The following is a 21,949-nucleotide window of genomic DNA, read 5'->3' on the forward strand; positions in this document are numbered from 1 at the left end:
TTTATTGACTCATGTGTGTGTGATCTGAGAGCACTGTTTGATTTTGAGTGCAAGTGAAATGGTTTTGCAGTGATTGTTTGATTTTGATGGAAGAGTCAGCGGTTTCGTGAATTTAGTTTGAGTATTTGGATTTGTGTTTAAGGTTTTGAGAAAATTAGTGATGGTTTCAAGAAATGTGTTTTAGCAATTCAGAAAAACTGTAATGGAAAGCTTATTTATCACCTTTTTAGATGATGTACAATTTCAAAAGATTTCCCCTTATGACTGGTTTTGTGGTCCCGGGTCACAGCTTGTCCAGTCATAGCAAAACAGAATTTTCAGCAGCCATTACTCCTGTCTTCAGTGTCACATGATCCTTCAGAAATCAGTCTAATATGTTGGTAATCAAGAAACATGTATTGTTATTATCAGTGTTGAAACCGTTGCTCTGCTTAATTTTTATTGTGACAATTGTGATAAAAATTTTTTTTCAAGATCCTTTGAATAGAAAGTTCCAAAGAACAGCTTTTATTTGAAATGGAAATCTTTTGTAGCATTATAAACAACTTGACTGCCAATTCTGGACAATTTAATGCATCCTTGCTGAATAAAATCATTAATTTCTTTTTTTTTTAATTGCATTGACCACAAACATTTGAACAGTAATGTGTATACGAATCCATGTTAGATGAGCACGGGACATGTTTTGTGCCTCTAAATAAGATGCTGATCTTTTAAAAATCAATCTAGCTAAAATCAAAGCCATGTTTCTTTGAACTCTCAGTGAGTGTGGTTTCTAATCTAAGCCAGATGCAAACAGTACACACACTCATCAGATGTCTCTCTCTGTTTGTATAGGTGCCAATGATCTTGGTTGGGAATAAGTGTGATTTAGAGGATGAGAGGGTGGTTGGGAAGGAGCAGGGTCAGAATCTTGCTCGTCAGTGGAGTAATTGTGCCTTTCTAGAATCTTCTGCCAAATCAAAGATCAACGTCAATGAGGTGAGTCACAGTTAAAAAAAACACATGCACCAGGTCACACAAAGACAGTCCTCTAATGGAAGTCCTTTGTGTTTTTGTCTGTGTGTATCAGATCTTTTATGGCCTGGTAAGACAGATAAACAGAAAGACGCCGGTGGAGAAGAAGAGAGCGAAAAAGAAGTCAAACTGCATCCTGCTGTAACACAACTGCATCACTGCAGCAGCTCTGAGCCAGGTAGTCGATCAGAAGTTCATTATGAATCAGTACATGCGCTATTAAGAACTCCTTTCATCCATGATCAATGATAGAGATTTCACCCTGTGTGTTTTGTTTTTTTTTTTGCATCAGCGATATCTACTAGGGATCCTCAAAATACCGGTTATTGAATGATAAATGCTTGATTAAATGGTTAAAAGCCTTTTTCTAATTGTTTTAATGTTACAGAGACCACCACGTGTATGTTAAAAGATCAATGAAAATTAGATTTCTCATATCATGACCCATTTAATATCAGTGGATCTTTAATATCTGTGGTGATACCTGGAGAAAAGCTATCAAAAAGCAATCCCAGTCATCTTAACGGCATTATTTGCATCTTGTTGCACCATTAAAAAACAGCACCACTTGGAGCTTTAGCATTTTTGCATTTAGGGCAAGACTTGTATGTTTTGTGATGCTAAACCACATTTTTGGTTAAGCAGCTCTGCAAAAGGATTACTTGATGGATTGCATGATTTCCCCCCTCCTCTCATTCTTTTCAGATTGCCGAAATGAAGAACTGTTGCCCAGCTGGCCAACATTCCTGTTCCTCTCTACAGTTATTGGCCAAACAATTAGTAAGACTGAACACCAGACTCCTCAACTAATACACAGACTTGACAGAAAAAGAGAGATGCAGCCTCTGCCTTTTCTTCCAGAGCAGTCTTGAAATGTTTCTTCCCCCCGTTCCTTGATTACTGTTTTTTTTTTTTCTGAAGGAGATTCCACACTAAGGATCTGTGTCTGGAGCAGAAGCTCCGTCTGTGACATGGCAAAGGGGGGTTAGACAGTCTGGGCGAGGGTTCAGGACTTTCTCTGTGTGTCCTACAGAGAGAATGGGGACATTTCAAAAACATGCTCATGTTTGTAAAATGATCAGAAATGTTTCTTTTTTTCCCATAATGTTTGGACTATCACTAATCATTTGTACAGAGAAAAAGCTGTCCTTCATTCATCAAAACATTTTCTGAGTGACTTTGAACACTTACTGCTTTCATGTTCCCCATAATATGCTTAGATTCTTATTTCCTTTTATCTAAACAAACTGAACAATGTCCTGTTTTCTTTTGGTGGTATAGTTAAAATAAGAAATTTGGATCTGTCTATCTTGAAGATTAAGATGTATTGTACTGAAGCCAATGCATTTGTTTTTTCACAATCAAAATTAGATTAATTTTCCAGCTTTTAAAGATAATTACATTTTAGTATATTTTCTTCCTTTTTTCCCTTGGATGTATTTTGCGGTAGGCTGTAGCTCAGCCTGGGATAAATATCAACCGTTTTGTGCCTGAGCAGGAGAAGGAAGAAATCAGATCTATAATGCAGAGATGACTTCTCCTCTGATAACCGCTAAACCAATAATCAATAGTCAGTCCTTGACACTTCATTTGCCAATTTGTGTTGATGTGTCAAATATTTTATTTTAGTTTTCATTGTTCTGCTCCATGGTTTTGTTGAGCATTTCAAACAAAGTGTCTGGCTGGCTTTTGATTTGTTTTTAAAGTAATGTGTGCTTTGATTTTTTTTTTTTTGGACATAGATTTAAATAAATGTATTTCATATTGATGTGGTGTTTTGTGTATTTCTAGATTACCATTCCTCACCAACATAGACCATTATACAGATACAGTGTTTCAGTGTGGCTCACTTTATGTACTGTAGTTACAAATATAGCACAAAGCCATATAAATAATTTCACTTATCTTACATTTTTCTACAAAGCTCTTTGCAGATATGGAATGCAACAAACATAGGGGATTTATACTTGCTGCACACCAGATTACATGCTGCATTAATTGCAAAAAAAAGTGTCTCTTGATTCATAAACATTCATGATTAGGCGTGACAAAAGCAGATTTTCATGATGCATAACACTTGAGTGGAATATCCCTTTTTAAAATTTACTTTTATAGGCTTACAGGAACTTTAAATTGATTTTTTTATTACTTTAAAACCGTATCCCACATCACATCATTAAATAGCTCTGAGAACAGGTATACAGACTATTGCAGGACCCACAGGCATTTATTTATTACAGATAACATGAAGGTGCTGATAAAAAAGGCAGGTATTTACATTTGCTCAGTTTTCATTTTTTGCATAAGAGTTTAGCATCATTGCATAGTTTTTCTGTCCAGTACAAAGCAGGTTTATGCTTGCAAAGCTAAGACATGAGTAAGACATTTGTGAAAAAGCACCAGTCAGGACTTTTTCATAGAATGATTGACAGTTAGGCCTAAACCTAAACAGATGGATACAAACATCAGCAGAAACCGCATTAGGCTCTCAAGGGACCTCACAGAAACAGTAGGGCAACACAGTGTGACTGTATTAATATTTTTCCCTGTTTGCTTCACTCTGCCATGCTTACATCTCAAAAAACAACAACAAAAAACATACAAATGCATTCCAGCGCTGTTTACCTAACAAATCTTTGGAATCAATAGCTTCTGGAGTGCTACTCCTCTCACTTGAGGAAGAAGGACAATATTACCTCAACATCGCAATCTGTAGTGAATGGTGTTTACCGCTTAACTTTTACGGTTTGCTTCACATTCAGTTGTGAATCTTGTGATACCATGATGAAGTGATAGAAATGAATGTTTTTCATCGTTCTGAATTCAGATGTAGTTATTTGTGTTTGTAGTTCACAATATAATTCTTTTGTTTAGACTACTTCCATATTACTGTATGTTTTTGACTTGAATATGAGATGTTGCAATAACGAATGGCCGACCAGGTGCACTTAAGGGCAGCATCATGTTACAACAATTTTGATCATAAAGTCCACTAATTATGTCTAACAATATGTGTAACAGTGTCTTCCATGTAGAACTATATCAGACCCACACTGCTGAGCTGTAATCAAACACAGATGGATGTTTCTCTACAATCTCCACCCATCCTATCAAACCCTCTGAGCCCTGATAAGCCACGCCCTCTTGTTGGCTGGGTGTGGTTTTCTTCTTCATTTCTCTTGTTCTCACCCAGAATGGCTTGCTGACATCTGATTTTGGCTTTCTGCATGTGATCTTTGGTTGTTTACAGACATCCATTCCTTCGCTTTCTTGGTGGTGCCGAGGCCGAACGCGGCGTAGGACCCGTTTGAAGATGCTAGCTGTTAGTGAGAGTTTCCTGGAGAGATCTTGAGAGTGACTGCTAGATGATGACTCTTTCACCTGCTCCTCACCTGCTGTCTGGCCTCCAACATCAGGCAGGTCCAGCCAGTTTCCGACCAAATCAGCAAAAACATTGTCGCCCAATACCAATGGCTGTCTGTTTCTACTATGGTTCATCAATGAGGCTGTCCAATCAGTGGAGTCATCAATATCGTATGAGGAGAAATTGTTGTCGGTTGTGTCTTCCTGAGAGGAAAAAGAGGAAGAAGTGCTTAGACTTCCTCCGTAAACCCTCCTGGGTTCGTGTACCATGAGAATACGGCGGTTCTCTGCTGGAGAACTAGTGAGGAACAAAGACGGTTCCATGGTAAGCTCAGTCTTGAAACATTCTTGTGAAAGAATTTCTTCTGGATTCTGTGTTCGGTTCCGGTGGGTTATTCTTGAACTGTAGTTTATCTGATCGAGCATTGTGTGAGTGTATGAAGAGGCCTGGCTCGTTTTACTGGAGAACTCCAGCTCCTCCAGTGCTGTCTGGACCTGCAAGAGTTTGAGCTCCTGGAGAGCGCCGATCACAGAATTCATCTGAGCTTGGAGACCCTCATCCGACTGCCACAAAGAATCCTATAATGGGAAAGGCAAGAGAGCAATTACTATCTATGACATAATGAAGCTATTATCAGTGAAATCTGTTGTGACTGATGAGTAATGCTTATCTCACACTCACTTCACAGTAATTATCAAAAGTCAATATTACACCAAACAGTCTGCATTTTCTGCCCAGTGTGTCATCACAGATACCTGGCTCAGCATCTGCTTCAAGAGAATGCAGATGATTTTGTCCTTGTCACATCCTCCAATGAATTGCTTACTTGGAGGATTAAGGCATGATTTTCTTTAAAGCTGCTTTGAAACTACTGTTAAAAAACTGGGGTCAGTGAGGTTTATTTTTTAAAGAAATCAATACTTTTATTAAGCAAGGATGCATTACATTGATCAAAAGTGACAATCTAGACTTTCATGTAACTATAAAAATTTCAAATAAATGCTGTCCTTTTGATCTTTCTATTTACCAAAGAATCCTCACGGTTTACACATTGAGCAGCACAACTGTTTTCAACATTAAAAATAATAGTAATAAATGTTTATTGAGTATCAAACCAGCATATTATAATTATTTCCGAGGGATCATGTTTTATTGCATGTTTATTAATGTTATTTTTTGACAATTATGAATATATAAAGTTGTAAGCATACCTACAAATTGTAAAATAGGTTGTTACAACATAGTTTTTTTTTTAAATGTTAACATGGCCTAGACAGAAAAGCATAATGCATGTCTTTATACATAGTTATGAGCCAAAATCTTTATATCAACTTTTGATATCCCATACTGTATGGTATTTGCTTAGTTATATTTATTATTTATTGTATTAATAATAAGTTGTATTTATAATAATTGAATACATTCAAGCAAATTCCATCTCTATACACTACAAAAATGCCCTTTTTCTTCTATTACTGAATAAAACCACTGTCATCTTACCTTCTTTCACCCTGCAGTCGCTCTGTTTCCCTATTTTTCCTTCTCTCATCTCACACCCTGTTTTCTGTTCCTTCTCTCCCTTACAAGTGTGATCGATCACCAGCCAGTCTGAGCACAGCAGCACACCACTGATGCTTTTCTACAGTAGTGTTGTGTCTCAAGGCATGATGGGAGATGTAGGAGCTCATGGGCATGTGGGTGAAATGACTAGACTGTGAGTCATGGGCGAACAGCTGAGGCATGTATTTTACTGGGTTGGTCATAAATGCAGGTGTAGGGAAACGTAGAGCTTAACTTGTACTTGAAACATTCCATTCACTCTGAACTGGATATTCAAATAGGATGTTATATTGGCTGCTTATGTAGGCAGTAGAGCCATAATGTCATCATAAAAGTCACTTTTACAATGTGAATTCAGTTTAAAGAGGCAAATTATAGCAACTAATCACTTGTATGTCTATAACTTGCCCTGTTTGTTAGTTGTGGCATGTTCCGTGTTCACTATTTCATCAGATTCAGCCGTAGGTCCTATTTCTCATTTTGGAATGTCACTGACTTCCCCTGTGTCAGTTTCCGGTGGGATGTGCCCAGACGGACAGCAGTATTAATCAGACATCACTGATCCCACCAACAAGTGATTGATGTTGTGAGTAACATCCTTGTGGCCCTGTTTCCTCATTTGGCAAGCACCTATTTTCTCTCGCTCGTTCATTTTCAGTCTCAACCATACAAATAAAGGTTATTTAAATATAAATAAATGAGTAAATAAGAAAGACATTTTTCTGGCATAAGGGTTTATTGCAGGTTTCTTCTACAGCAATGTTGGATGTGTTCACTGATCTATACAGTCAAACCAAAATTTATTCAGACACCTTCAACATTTCTCATATTATCACAGTTTATTTGCTATAAATTTGCTATAATTTAGAAAACGGTAATAAAATATGACAAGAACTCTGAGTTAAAATGTGTCAGAACAAATTCATCTTGATAATGTCAGATAACTTTGATAGAAAGGTATGTAATGAATTAGGTTGAATAGCTGTCAGCTGTTAAATCTAAGTACACAATTAGATAATACCAATTTAGGTCATCCAGTTACCAAGCAATGCTTAATTTTGTTCAGTATGTGGTGTAAAAAGGCAATAAATTAGCAATAATAAAAAAAAACACTTAAGCAAAACATGGTCAGGTCAAAGTGTCTGAATAATTTTTGGTCCCAAATTTTTATCAATTTTACTGGTGGTCCACTGTATGAATAATTTTTGGGTATAACAAGTCACAGTTTACTTTATTTTGCTATCCTCACTTACATAAATGAACTATAGTGTCCTGCACCCACTAGTATAAAAATATTAAAAAAATTATATCTGGTGTCTGAATAATTTTTGGTTTGACTGTATAATGTATATTACATATATAGTGTTCTCTATTATAGATCAGTTAAAGTGTTTTAATCTGATGAGCACAAGGTGCACTTAAAGGGATAGTTCACCCAAAAATGAAAATGTAAGGCTAAATTTAAAATTTACGGCTCGTATCGACACATTGATGTGTAAAGACACGAAGCGATAGGTCTGTGCAAGAAACTGAACATCATTTATAGCGTTTTTTTTACCTCTGATTCACCGCAATGTCCGAACTGTCGGATCGCAGAATTATAAGTGCATTACTGCCACCTATCTCTCAAATGGACCATTGACACTCCTAATTGAGATTGTAGATAGAGTGTCAATGGTCCATTTGAGAGATAGGTGGCGGTAATGCACTTATAAGTCTGCAATCAGCCGTAAAGCAAGAAGAAGAAGAAGATGCGTCACGCGCCAGCTGTTGAGAACGCGCTCAGGACAGTTCGGACATTGCGGTGAATCAGAGGTAAAAAACAATATAAATACTGTTCAGTTTCTTGCACAGACCGGTCGTTTCATGTCTTTACAGGGTTTAATTCGGTTTTGTTTATGTATGTTTTTTTGACTCAAAGCCGTGATTCCCATTCACTTCCATTATATGACTGACAGACTGCAACGGTTTGAGTTAAAAATCTTCGTTTGTGTTCTACTGAAGAAACTAAGTCACCTACATCTTGGATGCCCTGGGGGTAAGCAGATAAACATCAAATTTTCATTTTTGGGTGAACTATCCCTTTACATTTTAAATCGTTACAGAAGGGCGAGTACCGGCCAATCAGCGGCCTCCTTTTCAAAAAACCGCTGCCAATCAGGTTGCACCTTTTCTCCAGCGTCCTGACAACAGCTGGATCAGTGTTGCCAAGTCCGCGGTTTTCCCGCGGAATTGGGCTACTTTAACACTGTTGCCGCGGGTTGTTTTTCATGTCCGTGAGTTGAAGCGACTCCAATAACATGATATTTATCCCCTGGAAGGCGAATTGTAGCAGGGAAACCCCGCCAAAAAATGTGTATTTTCCCCCCTTGGAACACTTCCCTCGAAACGCTATTGGGCTAGTTTTGGGCTAATTTTGAGTAGCGATTGGCGGGTTTTCTTGTGAACACCTGGCAACCCTGAGCTGGATAAACATCAACACACATCGCATGAGAAAGGCACAAAAATGTGTTAATGAAAACATTATAATGCAGAGTCATACTAATTATTACATGTACATATCTGAGAAGATTCTTGCGATAAATAAACACACCTGTCTTGTAAAAGTAGATGAAGAGAAAAAAAGAGCAGGAAATCTCACCAGTTCATGTTTTAGACGCCGAAGGTTGCTGTCCATGTCACCGAGATCCGTTTGGTCTTCCCCCATAACTGCTGAATTACAAAATTAAAATATTGTATTAACTAAAAGCAGGTTAATTCATTAAAACTTAGATCCTCTGATCTCGCTATCCGCTGAGTTCTTTGGTTTCTTCCGCCTTGGTGTGTAATGGTCAGTCGTGAGGTATGACCAGCGATGTTTGCTAATATAATATTCCTCTCGCCTCTGACACACTCCTGATTACATTCAGATGACATTACAGCCCAGCACAGGCGAGGAGTACAGTCAAGCCACTGAAGTGTATGTGGTGTCATGTAGCTTAATTCACGTTGATTTGAAGGAAAAGTTCCTGAATAGGATTTACTAACGGCTGATCGTCAACAAAACGGGCCATGCTTTCACACCAGTGGTCAGTTCACGATGAATGGAGGCTTCATGCATAACAATAGTGCTACAAGTGTACAGCTTTAACTCAGATTTTAAGATTCACTCTGATTGGATATTAGAAGGGGGAAGAGCCTTAGTCCATTTACAATCTTTAAAAATATATAATAGAACTGAAATAATAACATAGAATTGAATTCCGGGGGCTTGATGTCCTCAAAAAGCAGCAAATGTTAAATCGTCTTAACTTGATGGGACAATAAACTTTCAGACGACATGTAATTACAGTTTGTGGCAGGGAATGTATTAGATGTGGTATTCAAAGTTTGCTTTAATTTCAACCCTACTGAAGTCAAACGTAATTTTTTATACCTACATGTTTGCAGTTTCTATTTAAATTTCATCGCTTGTTTGTCAACCAAGTGTGTTTGTCGCCCTCTGCAGGATATTGCTGATATTTCAAGCGGCGTTTCCGTTTCTGTGCGCAAGAGGGCGACGTGACTCACTGCGCAACTCATTTATTCAGCGTCGAAGAACTGAACTTAGTCGCAATAGAAATATGGCGGCACCCGTGAAAGCAGCGCATGAGTTGCAATCCAGAACCCGGACAGAAGATGTTCTGATTAACGGGGGTGTCGAGTTCAGCTCGTTACTCCTCTCAAAACCTGTGCTTGAGGGGTTATCTGCCTCTGGCTTTCACAGACCGTCCCCCATCCAGCTGAAGGCAATCCCGCTGGGAAGATGTGGACTCGGTACGAGACCCGAAAATACTCGAAAACAGCACCAAAACAAGCCTAAACCAACAGTCTTGGCATTATTCACATAGCAAAACCAACTGCTCTTAAATGACAGGACTGTACTGTGACATTCAAAAATATAGTGCATCAATGAAAACGTTGTGCCTGTATTTCATGCTCCGTTAGAGGGAAATAATGTTGTTTATTGACGTTTTCTTCTGTCCAGATCTTATTGTTCAAGCCAAGTCTGGCACAGGAAAAACCTGTGTGTTCACCACCATCGCTTTGGACTCTCTTATATTGGAAAACACAACCACACAGGTATTACTTTTTCCAATATGCAACGGAATCTAATGTAATGTTTTACTAAACAGTGTCCAATTCTATAATAATTGTAAAACGGAATAAAGGAACTATGAACGTTTGAAAGACTCTATCTTTTGATGTTAAATATAAGCAGCTAAAACACGAGTGTGTGCCTGTTTGACAATAATGTGCCCTTCTCTTGTCCCATCAGGTGCTGGTTTTGGCCCCCACTCGGGAGATTGCAGTGCAGATTCATGCTGTTGTTATGGCTATAGGCAGTGCTATGGAGGGCTTGGAGTGTCATGTATTCATTGGCGGCCGCCCTATCAGTCAAGACAAACTGCACCTGAAGAAATGCCACATTGCCATTGGTTCACCAGGTATGAGCTAGTTGAAATTCTTTTTAGATCGATATGTTAGATGGATTATATTTATAACTATAACTTAGTTTAGATTTGCTAACATTGCATGTTTAGATGTCTTTCTTCATGTGTAGGCTTGATAATCTTCTGGCCTTATTACTACATATTTAAAGTTGATGTGTGTGTGTTTTTTTGTCATTAACATCACCAACTGGAAGTGATAAAATAACTTTTTTCACTGAACACTCCTCCACTCTACCATTGGTCGGTCTGTTAGATAGTCCCACCCCAAACTGAACAATTGGTTGCTGATTTGCTCTGGTCTGACTGCTCAAATAAACAGCAAAGTTTGACAGTCAGTGTTCAGACTTTTTGGGAAAATCATCTTATCAATAGCTATCAGTAGCCTTTATGGCTTCTATTTTCCAAATGCGTGGTATTGATTATGAACAATTAATTCATGTCTGCTTTCTTTTGGACCTTTTTAATCAAAATGTCTTGATTCTGTCTTCCAGTAAAAATGACAGACTTCTGTCTAGTGACATAAGCTGGACTTTCCAATCATTTAGTCTGCTTAAACTGATGATCAACTGCAAGCGTACATTCAGATCTGCCACCATCCAGTCAACACTGATGGATTGAACCAAGTCCTGCCCTGATTTTTTATTTTTTTTGCCTTTGTAATATTCCGGTTCATTTGGACATACATCAGTATATGGAAGAAAATATCTGTTGCTACTTCCATTTCATTATGACTTTGAGTATTTTACCAAAAAATGCTTGTTTTACAATTTTTGTAATATGCTGTTAAAATATGTCCCTTATGAAATAATTTGGCAAAGTGTGAGATTTGGCTCATCTAATTAGGAAATTGGCTGGAATAGTATTTATAACAGTAACTAGAGGTTCCTCTAATAAAGTTTGTGGTTTTTATTTTGTTAGGCAGTGTTGATGAAGTTTTGTTGTATTTCTAGGTCGTATTAAGCAGCTAATTGAGATGGGAGTCCTGACTACATCCTCCATTCGCTTGTTTGTTTTGGATGAAGCTGATAAGCTGCTGGAGGATGACAGCAGCAGCAGCTTTCAGGAGCAGATCAAGTAAGAGCTGAATAGGTGATTTTGATTCAGAGTTCTGTATTGTAATTCAGCAGGTTTGAGTTTACTTTCTCTCTGTCGGTCTTAGCTGGATCTTCTCCTCTTTACCAGCGAACAAACAAATGTTGGCCCTCTCTGCCACCTACCCAGAATCTTTAGCACATAATCTGTCAAGATACATGAGAGAGCCGACGTTTGTGCGACTGAACCCGACAGACCCTGGACTTCTTGGTCAGTCTGCAGTCCTGTCTGATTTGTTGATGTATTTCTTCTTTGTGAATACCCTTTCAAATCTGAATTGAAATTATCTCTTTTCCAGGGCTGAAGCAATACTATAAAATCGTGCCGTCTCATTCATTACCTCATAAAGTCTTTGAGGAGAAGGTTCAGAGTCTCCTTGAACTCTTCAGCAAAATCCCATTTAACCAAGCGCTGGTATTCTCAAACCTCCATACAAGGCAAGAGCTGACACACCTTTCAATTATTCTGAAAACATGCTGGTGTGTGCAATAAGAGTAACAGATACTATTACAGCACCGCTCATTATTATTCAAAGACTTTTATTAAGAAAAGAATTGTGATCTTTATTTAAAGTAATGAAAGACTGAGTTGATCTGTTGTTCTGCAGAGCTCAGCACCTGGCTGATATCCTCTCCTCTAAAGGTTTGCCTGCGGTCTGCATCTCAGGTGAGCTTCACCTTGGATCTCTTTTAAAACTTAGTGAATGGCCTTGCTTGTATATTGAACAGACTTTTACTTAATGGCAGCTTTGTAATGGTAAGTAAATGATTTGTAATGATGAGCGTATTAAAAACACTGCTTTATGTCACTCAGAAACGTTTACAAATCCTTTGTTCCCAATTAGTGCTTTGTTGCATCATACTTTTGAAACTTTATAAAATGTCAGCGGTTTGATTCTGTGGGTTTGATCTCAAGTGAATGAAGGAGTATTAAATGTATGGTTGTAACTGATCTCAATTATATAATTTAAGTTCATGAAAAGTCACAATTTATTTTTATTTTTTTTAATTTTTAAAATATTTTCAAAAATAAGATTACAAAAGGTTTTTCTTAATTTTGTCCATAAAAAAAAAAGAGAAGTATTACAACAAAGTAATAATAGTTTACATAAGGGCCATTCACACAGAACATGTAGACTGAAAAAAAAAAAACCCTGCAAGGTCTCGAGACATTTTTAAAAAGAGTAACTTTTAACTTAAATGCCATTAAAATTTTAGAGGGAAAAAAAATCTGAATTTAATGAAGATAAGATTGTTTATAAATGTATAATAACATTTCACAACTCCTTGCATTGCAGTCTAGAACGGCCTTCTCCATGAAGGATATATGCAATGCCGCTTGACTTCAAATAAAAGAAGGCATCTCATCATGGAAGATATATTCCATGATTAGGTTGCCTACCTTTTGATACTGAGTGTGTGCATATAATGCCTTACAATGCAGCCCCTGTTAGCAGCTCACTAGGTTTTGGATAAGAATGATATAATTTAGAACGTGGGTATTTAAATGAAGGCCCAAAATGTATGAAAGCCATTATTAATGGTTATTATGTTTAAAACCCTTGATGTGTGTTCTGCATGTAGGTGGTTTAAGTCAGGATCAGAGGTTAGAGGCGATGTGGAAGCTGAAACAGTATCAGTGTCGAGTTTTAATATCCACTGATCTGGTGAGGCTCTGAACCTATTATAACACCTACACTGGAAAATACCCAACGTTTAATACCCAAACAACATTTAATTTGTTCTAAATCTCTCTCTTCCACAGACCTCACGTGGTATTGATGCTGAGAAGGTGAACTTGGTGATTAATCTGGATGTTCCTCAGGACTGGGAGACCTACATGCACCGTATTGGTCGTGCCGGACGATTTGGTGTGTCCAATTATAAAACAATTAAGCACCAATATATGTGAAGCCTCTACTCTGTGGGTTTGAATTAATGTGTCTTGGGCATTTACGTGAGAGTGCCTAATCAGAGATCATCTGCTCTGAGACAGGTCAGAGTCTGAAAGGGCAACTACAGCAAGCAGTTTCATAATTAGCTGCTAAACACAAACTCATCAAGAGCTTTTTAATGACCGCAGCACTCCAAAATCAGAATTCATAATTGGAACTTGAGCGTGTTGTTGTGGACGAATTTAATCTTCATTCTCATTAGAATTCTAGAAATGGATACGATCAGCAGTGTTTTTCCTTTGACCGTGGCCTCTGTCTGTCTGTTGTGTTTCAGGCACTCTGGGGGTTGCTGTGACCTACTGTTGCCATGGAGAGGAGGAGAACAAAACGATGGCCATCGCTCAGAAATGTTCTCTGAATCTCATTAATTTACCAGGTACTTCTAAAAGTAGAAGAATATTCCTGGTTCTGTGCCAGCTAAACTCGACAGCATTTATGGCATAATGGCAAAAAAATAAAAGCAAAAATTTTGGAAACAGTGATGCACTCACAATGGAAGCGAGTAGGGCCAGTCTGTAAAGTCACTAAAATATAATACAAATATAAATTAAAGGAGTCATCGGATGCCCATTTTTCACAAGTTGATATGATTCTTTAATGATATCTTAATGAAAAGTCTATATCATATTTTGGTTAAAAATTTTTCTCTATGGTAGTGTAAAACAACACCCTTTTTACCTTCACAGCGACCCGTTTCGGTGCATGTCCCTTTAAATGCTAATGAGCTCTGCTCACCCCACCCCTCTCTAGACAAGCAGTTCTCTAGACTGTTAACTTTAGCCGCATTCATCGCAGAACTTGCTAACTAGCCTATTATTAGGAAAGGCGGTTTGCAAAGATTCATAAAAAACTTTATACTCACTTTTTCTGTAGGTGAAGCTGGATGACGAATGATTTGCATGAACATAGACACATTTATGTAGATCGGGGGCACATTCCCTTAAAAAATAAAAGTAATCCACTGCGTCTTCAGTATCTCAGATGTCGGGAGTAAATGACAACTGCTGTGTTCATTATTACAACAGAACACCTCAGTCGCTTAGGAGTCATTCTTGTTACTTTAGCCGCATTCATCGCAGAACTTGCTAACTAGCCTATTATTAGGAAAGGCGGTTTGCAAAGATTCATAAAAAACTTTATACTCACTTTTTCTGTAGGTGAAGCTGGATGACGAATGATTTGCATGAACATAGACACATTTATGTAGATCGGGGGCACATTCCCTTAAAAAATAAAAGTAATCCACTGCGTCTTCAGTATCTCAGATGTCGGGAGTAAATGACAACTGCTGTGTTCATTATTACATCCAACAACAAAACACCTCAATCGCTTAGGAGACATTCTTGTCTACACCTGCTCCGGCGTCGAAACAAAGGCACTCAGGGCGGGTCTGTGCTAAAATGTCAGTGTCAGTCAACAATCGTGGGAGGGGCATTGGCCTGTGTGACGTCACACAGCCAAGAATCTGTGAATGGCTTGATCTGAGAAAGGGGTTTTATTTATGGGGATTAAAAAAAAAAGGCACTGGGTGGATTTTTATCATGATAGGGTGGTTGTGTACACATACTGCCAACACATTTCAGTTCAAACAACATGTAAAAGTGAATTTTGCATCCGATGACCTCTTTAAAAAATGAAATGTATATAAATGTATACAAATTTATATAAAAAAAGTGTAAATAAAATAAAATTCATATAAATATACACTAAAATACTAACTAAAACATAGTCACAAGACATATGTGTTGGTTAAACTTGATTTTAGTGTAAAAAAATGATTACTTACAGATTACTTTTGCATCCCCCAAGAACCTTTTTGATTGAAATATGAGGTGGGGGGCTGTTTCAGTGCTTTGGCAAGTGAACGCAAAACTTTTGAGAGAATGCAAAGTTTCTCAGATGAACTCAATACTTTGGCGAGAAAATACAAAATATTTTTTTTTGCATCATGTCCCAAAGTATACTTTGGCTGCCTGTGTTCTGCGACGGCCTGCACACTGTCCTTGTGATTTCATTTTCGTCATCAGGAATGTCTCCGGACGTCCAGAAAAGAAGTATATACTGGCTTTGAGTGGGCTTTTCCTCTGATGTTAACTTTGTTGCCATGGCAACACAATACTGTGAACCCTAAAATGGCTGTAAAAATGAATAAAGTTCTGGTTGAACTTTCATTGAACCTGGAATGTTCCTTTAACTTGGCATGAAGGATGTTAAGCATGTTTCTTTACCTTGTGTTACAGATCCAATCCCTCCAGGGATCATGGATGAGGCTTGTGACTGGGATGTGATAATTGAACCACCTTCAAAACCCACTCCGAAAATTCCTGACATTCCCAGACCAGAGACGAAGAAACAAGCTAAATCTGAAAAGCTGACATCGAAACCCTCCAGAGAGCTTCACATCTCGACGGTCATTCCAGAAAGGACAACAGGTGATAAATCCTACAGTGGAGCTGAAACCAAGGTTAAAAAGCACTCACCCAAACTTGGGAGGCAAAGACCAATACAGTCTGCTACAAACCTCCAGCATGACTCAACTCTTTCTCAGAATGAACAGAATGACACCCTTCCCAGAATTCCTCCACTATCGTCTTTTAAGTTGCATGCACGAAAAGCTATGACTTTCAATGAGGCTGTGGCAGATTATGAGAATTTCATAACAGAAGGTCCGGGAAGATCTGTCGAAATCATTCGCCAATATGACGGATTCAACAGGAGTCGAGATGCAGTTAATGGACTGCATAATGGCCATGCTGATGATGATGGGGATGATAATGATAAGGCTTATAAATCATATGCTCCAGAAGAATCGCACTCCCATCAAGATCTTCCTCCACCACAAGAGGTTTCAGAGTTGTCCTCTGAGCAGAAGACTCTTTCTGTGTTATCTGATGATTCTTCTTCAGAGTGCGAGATGGAGGAGGAGAGTGAACCAAGCTCTTCTGTCCCCACTCGGTCTTCACATCACACACCTGCTCTTCCAGACAAAAGAGTCTCAGAATTGAAAGAATCCTCTTTACCTTCAGCCAGAGGATCACAACAGACTAGCAGAAACAAGCAAAGGCCTAGTAAACCTCAATGCCAGAATCCTGCTAACCACCACAGCCGTTCCCAGAAACACCGGCCGGCTTCCAGCAGGAAGGCTGTCTCGGCAGGACAGAAGGGGAGAAAAAGAGAGACTGATGAACTGGAAGAGGAAGTGGCCGGGCAGGATTATTGGAGTTCATACAGAGCCTGGGTTGAATATTACAATTCATATTATAACCGCTCACCCTACAGCTGGAAGACTGCGTTTTATATGAATTCTGTCTACATAAAAGAAATGATGAAGCACTAAAAAGGTTGCCAAGCATATGACTTTTGAGTTTGGTAATGTTCTCATTTGCATTGTGTATGTGTTGTTCTCTAATAAAAAAAAAAATTCTTAAGATGTTATGTGCAATCATTGGAAATATTTTGTCACAGCTAACTGCAGTTTTATTTAAATATCTGAAACTATCATTATGAGAACATAATGAACATTTTACATAAACATCTCATATGGAAACAAAACCTTCAATGTTTTTCGCCATCAGAGAAGCCACGCCCACTAATCTGAACATCCTGCTGGATAATAGCACTGATGAGCAGAAATAAATCCGTGCTCTCCTAATCAACCGACGACCTCCAGAACAAGCGAAATGCTAAGTAATAACAAGAATAAAAGCTAGGTGACCTTTCAAGACCAGTTCACGAAAAGACAAGGACCTTTGAGCTGTTTAGCCATGATTAGTACATGGCTCTCTGGAATACTTGATACTGATTGGTCAATTACGGAAGCCCATCATTTCTGTAATGATAATTATATACAATATGTTATGTATATTAAGAAAAATGTTATGTATAATAAACATGTTTAAATAAATGTTTGAAAGAATAATGACCAAGGTAGTCCTCTTAGGCCTATTTTTCCCCAAATATATTGTGTTCGCGTTCTGTCTCCGTGCGGTCTCTCTTGTAAACTTATAAAATAATTTAACCATTAAATATTTATGTCAACTCAAATTAGTCTTTTATGTTCATTTATTTATTTGGTAAGCAGATGAGTAATTTGTCAGTCGGTCTAGTTCAGCGTTTTTGGAAAAGGGTTTTCCTCTCACATAATTTCAACTCAAATGAAGAGTTTTTTAAAAAAAAGTGTTTATGTATTTTTTTAGTAAGTAGCCGTGTAATAAAATAACGTGAACCGGCCATTTTTTCGAAGACAAACCCCTTGTGAGTAATACAAGACCCTCATATCTCATAACAGCCTCACGTGCTCTTGTGCAAATTGTTGCTTTATGTGAAATTATTGCTGATGAGATGGGCGCGTTCTGTCTCCGTGCGGTCTCTCTTGTAAACTTATAAAATAATTTAACCATTAAATATTTATGTCAACTCAAATTAGTCTTTTATGTTCATTTATTTATTTGGTAAGCAGATGAGTAATTTGTCAGTCGGTCTAGTTCAGCGTTTTTGGAAAAGGGTTTTCCTCACATAATTTCAACTCAAATGAAGAGTTTTAAAAAAAAAAGTGTTTATGTATTTTTTTAGTAAGTAGCCGTGTAATAAAATAACGTGAACCGGCCATTTTTTCGAAGACAAACCCCTTGTGAGTAATACAAGACCCTCATATCTCATAACAGCCTCACGTGCTCTTGTGCAAATTGTTGCTTTATGTGAAATTATTGCTGATGAGATGGGGGAATAAGTGGGGTGGGGGTCAGAAGAGTCTTAAACCAGTTCAACCCCCAAACTGCAACTGTAACGAACATGCAGGGCAGTCAGACATGTAATTGTTGAGTCATACGCAGGTTTATGCGATGGGAAATATAACACCTGTGACCCCAACATACTGGAATGAACCATCCAGCACGCGCTTTCTGATCTTTAATTCATTTCTCCTTAGTTTGACGTTTTTAATCGGAACCTCAGGAAACGTGCTGGTTTTCTGCGCTGTTCTCAGAAGCAAAAGTTTGCAGACATCCAACAACGCGTTGCTTCTGAATTTATCCGCTGTGTCTCTTTTCAGATGTTGTTTAGATTCACCGGTGTTTTTGTTGTCTTTAATCGTAGGAGATTCGGTTGGACATTTGCCGTGTTGCATTCAGCAGTTCACTTTCTCTCTGTGCAGCTGTGTGCAGTTTCTGACACTCGTGCTCATAAGTGTGGAGAGATTCTTGGCCATCGCCTTTCCCTTCAAGAAGAGGACCGAGAAAATGGGGATATGGATATTGTTCATCTGGGTTTGTGGGATTTTCATTGCAGTTCTGTCTCTGGTTATGTGTGATAATTCCTGTTACGTGATGTGCCAGCATTTACAGAAATCGCCAGGGTCACGCACGGACCCCTTTGGTGTGTACGTGCTGTTTCCCATCTGGGGCTTGTCTCTGATACTGATAATCATTCACTATTTCCGCATCTTTTCTGTTGTGAGACAGCATACCAACAAAATCACTGACACAGGTGTTCAGTTTAGACCTTACTTTGGAAAGCATCTTCCTCGTTGGGACCGCGAGGCGTCTTCAGCAGCCGCGCTCCCGCAGAAATCCCACAGCGCCTCTGTCACAGATCTGTTGAGAAGCGCAGAGAATCAGCGCATCGCGGGTGCGGTGTGTTTTCTGACCCCAGCGGCCCGCGAGCTGGGCAAGAAGAGGCTCGAGGGCCGCGTGGCGAAGAGATTTGGCTACATCATCATCACAGCCACTGTGTTCTGGGCTCCGCTGTTTATCATCCTCGTGCTGAACATGTACGAGGACTTCAGACAGAATCAAGTGAGAACTTCTTTTTTTAAATTTTTTTATCTCATGACAAAACTAGGCTACTTTTTTTTACTTTTTTTATTTGCTTAGGCCTATTTATTTATTTGTCTGCTTTCTTGTTAGTTAGTCTTAGAAAATAAATAAAAACTTTTATTAATAACGGATAGGCCTACTAAAAGTTAAATTGTCCACATTCATTTATATAGGCCACAGGATATAGGCTATATGTGGAGCACAAAAGCAGTCATAAGTAGCACGGGTATATTTGTAGCAATAGCCAACAATACATTGTATGGGTCAAAATCATCGATTTTTATTTTATGCCAAAAATCATTAGTAGTAGACAACTTTAAAGGCGATTTTCTCAATATTTAGATTTTTTTGCACCCTCAGATTCCAGACAAATAGTTGTATCTCAGCCAAATATCGTCATGTCATAACAAACCATACATCAATGGAACGCTTATTTATTTAGCTGTAGCCTATATGTATTTAGATGTGTATATATCTGTATAGATATATAGATATAGCCAGTGTTCGAACTATACCGTGGACTTTGGGGGAGCCCACTTTGTTTGTTTTTTTATAACGGGGGGGGGGGTTAGTGCGTCTCTCTCTCTCTCTCTCTCTCTATCTATCTATCTATCTATCTATATGTGTGTGTTTATTTATTTGGGATGAAATTGTTACCCCGAATAAAACTGTTTAAGATTATCCTATACGGATGAAGTTCACTTGTCCACATTTTGAGTGATTGGTTGATTTAAAATTTTTCCTTAAAATAAAGGTGACTTGACTGTTGACATGACTTGTTGTTATGCTAAATAATATAGTTTCCCTAAAAAGATTTAATTAGAAAACATAAGTATTTCAAAGAAGTCGAACTGTCCAATATTTTCAGGTTCTGTCTGAAATTCTTAGCTACTCTAAAAATATAATTTTCATTAGGAATTGTTTTTTTAAATGTAAGCTTTTTCACATTTTGGAGCTCTCTGTAATATTTTCTCTTTCTTTTAAATCCATTTGATTATGTGTGTGTGTGTGAGAAAGAGAGAACTGAGAACATTTTCTTGTTCATTCACTGTGTCCATCGGTCTGTGTTTTGTAGCGCTGGCTGCTGCGCGAGCTGCGCACGTGTGCGCTGGTTGTGACGTGTGTTCCTGCAGCAGTGGAGCCGCTCATTTACACGCTGCTCCATCGACAGCTGCGCTCACAACTCCTCAAACTCCTGCCCAACACACTCATCAAAAACAGCTGACTGATGGACAGAAGCAACTTCAAATATGTGTTGTTGTTTTTTTTTTATTTATCGTGATACAGGTGATTAATTTGTAATGTTAGTGAGATGTGTAGTAAAACTAATAGGTAGACTATAATTTGAATGTACATACTTATATGTTAAAGGTGCAGTGTGTAAATTTTAGCGGCATCTAGTGGTGAGGTTGCGAATTGCAACCAACGACTCAGTCCCCCGCTCACCCCTCCCTTTAGAGAAGCTACGGTGGCCTACACAGGTAAAGATGTCGGTAAAGACAGCAGAGAGCAATGAGATTTCTTTACAAAGGTAAATTAAGGAATTATATTTACTTAATCATTCAATAAATCGATGTTTTTGCGAATGTTAATGTACTTGTTTATCATTGTGTCAGTGTTTTATTGGAAATAACAACAAAGTGAGGAAACGCTCTGTAGAGCAGTTTGTCCGTTTAGGGCTACTGTAGAAACATGGTGGCGACTTCCATGTAAGGGGACCCGCGGTGTATGTAGATAGAAATTGCTCAATCTAAGGTAATAAAAACATAACGGTTAATTAAGTAAGGTCTTTATACACATCTGAAAACACAGTTATGTATATTATATTGCATTTCTGTCAATAGATCATTGTAAATATTACACATTGCACCTTTAAGCACCACATAATCTGTGACTACTTTATCAACTTGATCAGTTTTTAATATAAAGTGTTACTTAAAGGCAAGATAAATGAAACGTAGCTTATAAATGGATAGTTGACCCGAAAATGAAAGTTTGATCATCAACTCACCCCATGGATAAAATATTTAGAGAAATGTCTTCACTGTTTTTTTCCCTAGAAGAATGTAGGTTAATGGTAATCAAAAATGTATGGTTACCAACATAATCTTCAAAATATCTTCTTTTTCCACAGAAGAAGGAAAGTCATACAGTTTTGGAATGACATGAGGGTGAGTAAATGATGACAGAATTGTCATTTTTGGGTGAAGTATCGCTTTTAGGGTTTCTGATTTACAAGGCTTGATAACCTTAAGAACACAATCATTTAAATCTTAAGTAAACGAATATCAATCTTCTATGAATCTATAAACTTTAAACTGCATTGCAAAATGTTAGTCAGCATATAAAGTAAATATAAACAGATTTAGATGAAAATATAATTTGAATAAAGCCTAAGAGGTTTTCCTAATGGTTTTTCCTACCCATAATGTAGGTCCAGAATGGAGGGTAATTGTTACAAATGTCCCCCCCCGCCCCTAAATAACATAAAATAAAACTCAAACTCTCAGATTAATGCTACCAGAGCTGCATGTGGCTAATGTTAATAATACAAAATCCAAAGTGACAAAATGGTATTGTGGCAAATAATGTTTTTAAATGATGCTTTGATATTGAATGATTTATATGAGATGCTCAGATAAATTCACGTTTATGATGGAGTCTGAAAGGCCCAGCT

General features: G+C 38.0%; 3 protein-coding genes across 4 annotated transcripts in view; 2 read left to right on the forward strand and 1 right to left on the reverse strand.

The window, feature by feature from the left end:
• LOC107751450 (ras-related protein Rap-1A-like) overlaps window positions 1-2,749 on the forward strand; it is an 8,277-nt gene extending 5,528 nt beyond the window's left edge. For both annotated transcript variants that reach the window (XM_016567194.1, XM_016567195.1), the window contains exons 6-8: window positions 838-981; window positions 1,073-1,195; window positions 1,723-2,749. In XM_016567194.1, coding sequence (XP_016422680.1) covers window positions 838-981; window positions 1,073-1,162 — 234 coding nt within the window. In that variant the 3' untranslated portion in view covers window positions 1,163-1,195; window positions 1,723-2,749. The remainder of the gene's footprint in view (window positions 1-837; window positions 982-1,072; window positions 1,196-1,722) is intronic.
• A 527-nt stretch (window positions 2,750-3,276) lies between these two features.
• On the reverse strand, window positions 3,277-9,041 carry LOC107751458 (protein FAM212B-like). Its single transcript, XM_016567204.1, has 3 exons — window positions 9,005-9,041; window positions 8,583-8,653; window positions 3,277-4,959 (listed from the first exon to the last, which is right to left on the reverse strand). The coding sequence occupies exons 1-3, from the start codon at window positions 9,039-9,041 to the stop codon at window positions 4,060-4,062; spliced, it is 1,008 nt and encodes a 335-aa protein (XP_016422690.1). The 3' UTR covers window positions 3,277-4,059.
• Window positions 9,042-9,513: 472 nt separating this feature from the next.
• On the forward strand, window positions 9,514-16,851 carry LOC107751451 (probable ATP-dependent RNA helicase DDX20). Its single transcript, XM_016567196.1, has 11 exons — window positions 9,514-9,736; window positions 9,948-10,042; window positions 10,239-10,407; window positions 11,364-11,487; window positions 11,573-11,715; window positions 11,804-11,942; window positions 12,113-12,171; window positions 13,089-13,171; window positions 13,270-13,375; window positions 13,734-13,835; window positions 15,700-16,851. The coding sequence occupies exons 1-11, from the start codon at window positions 9,544-9,546 to the stop codon at window positions 16,794-16,796; spliced, it is 2,310 nt and encodes a 769-aa protein (XP_016422682.1). The 5' UTR covers window positions 9,514-9,543; the 3' UTR covers window positions 16,797-16,851.
• The last annotated feature ends 5,098 nt before the right edge of the window (window positions 16,852-21,949 follow it).

The sequence above is a fragment of the Sinocyclocheilus rhinocerous genome, unplaced genomic scaffold, assembly GCF_001515625.1.
Source record: "Sinocyclocheilus rhinocerous isolate Xijiao unplaced genomic scaffold, SAMN03320098_v1.1 scaffold1654, whole genome shotgun sequence".
NCBI classification, from domain to species: Eukaryota; Metazoa; Chordata; class Actinopteri; order Cypriniformes; family Cyprinidae; genus Sinocyclocheilus; species Sinocyclocheilus rhinocerous.

Bases quoted from the DNA above. Each gene is read 5' to 3' on its own strand.
- LOC107751458 (XM_016567204.1), bottom strand. From the start codon at position 9,041: ATGCATGAAGCCTCCATTCATCGTGAACTGACCACTG. The intron at 8,654-9,004 runs GTGTGAAAGCAT...TTTGTAATTCAG, and splicing joins TCATCGTGAACTGACCACTG to CAGTTATGGGGGAAGACCAA. The intron at 4,960-8,582 runs GTGAGATTTCCT...TTCCCATTATAG, and splicing joins GGCGTCTAAAACATGAACTG to GATTCTTTGTGGCAGTCGGA.
- LOC107751451 (XM_016567196.1), top strand. From the start codon at position 9,544: ATGGCGGCACCCGTGAAAGCAGCGCATGAGTTGCAATCCAGAACCCGG. The intron at 10,043-10,238 runs GTATTACTTTTT...TTGTCCCATCAG, and splicing joins TGGAAAACACAACCACACAG to GTGCTGGTTTTGGCCCCCAC. The intron at 12,172-13,088 runs GTGAGCTTCACC...TTCTGCATGTAG, and splicing joins GCCTGCGGTCTGCATCTCAG to GTGGTTTAAGTCAGGATCAG.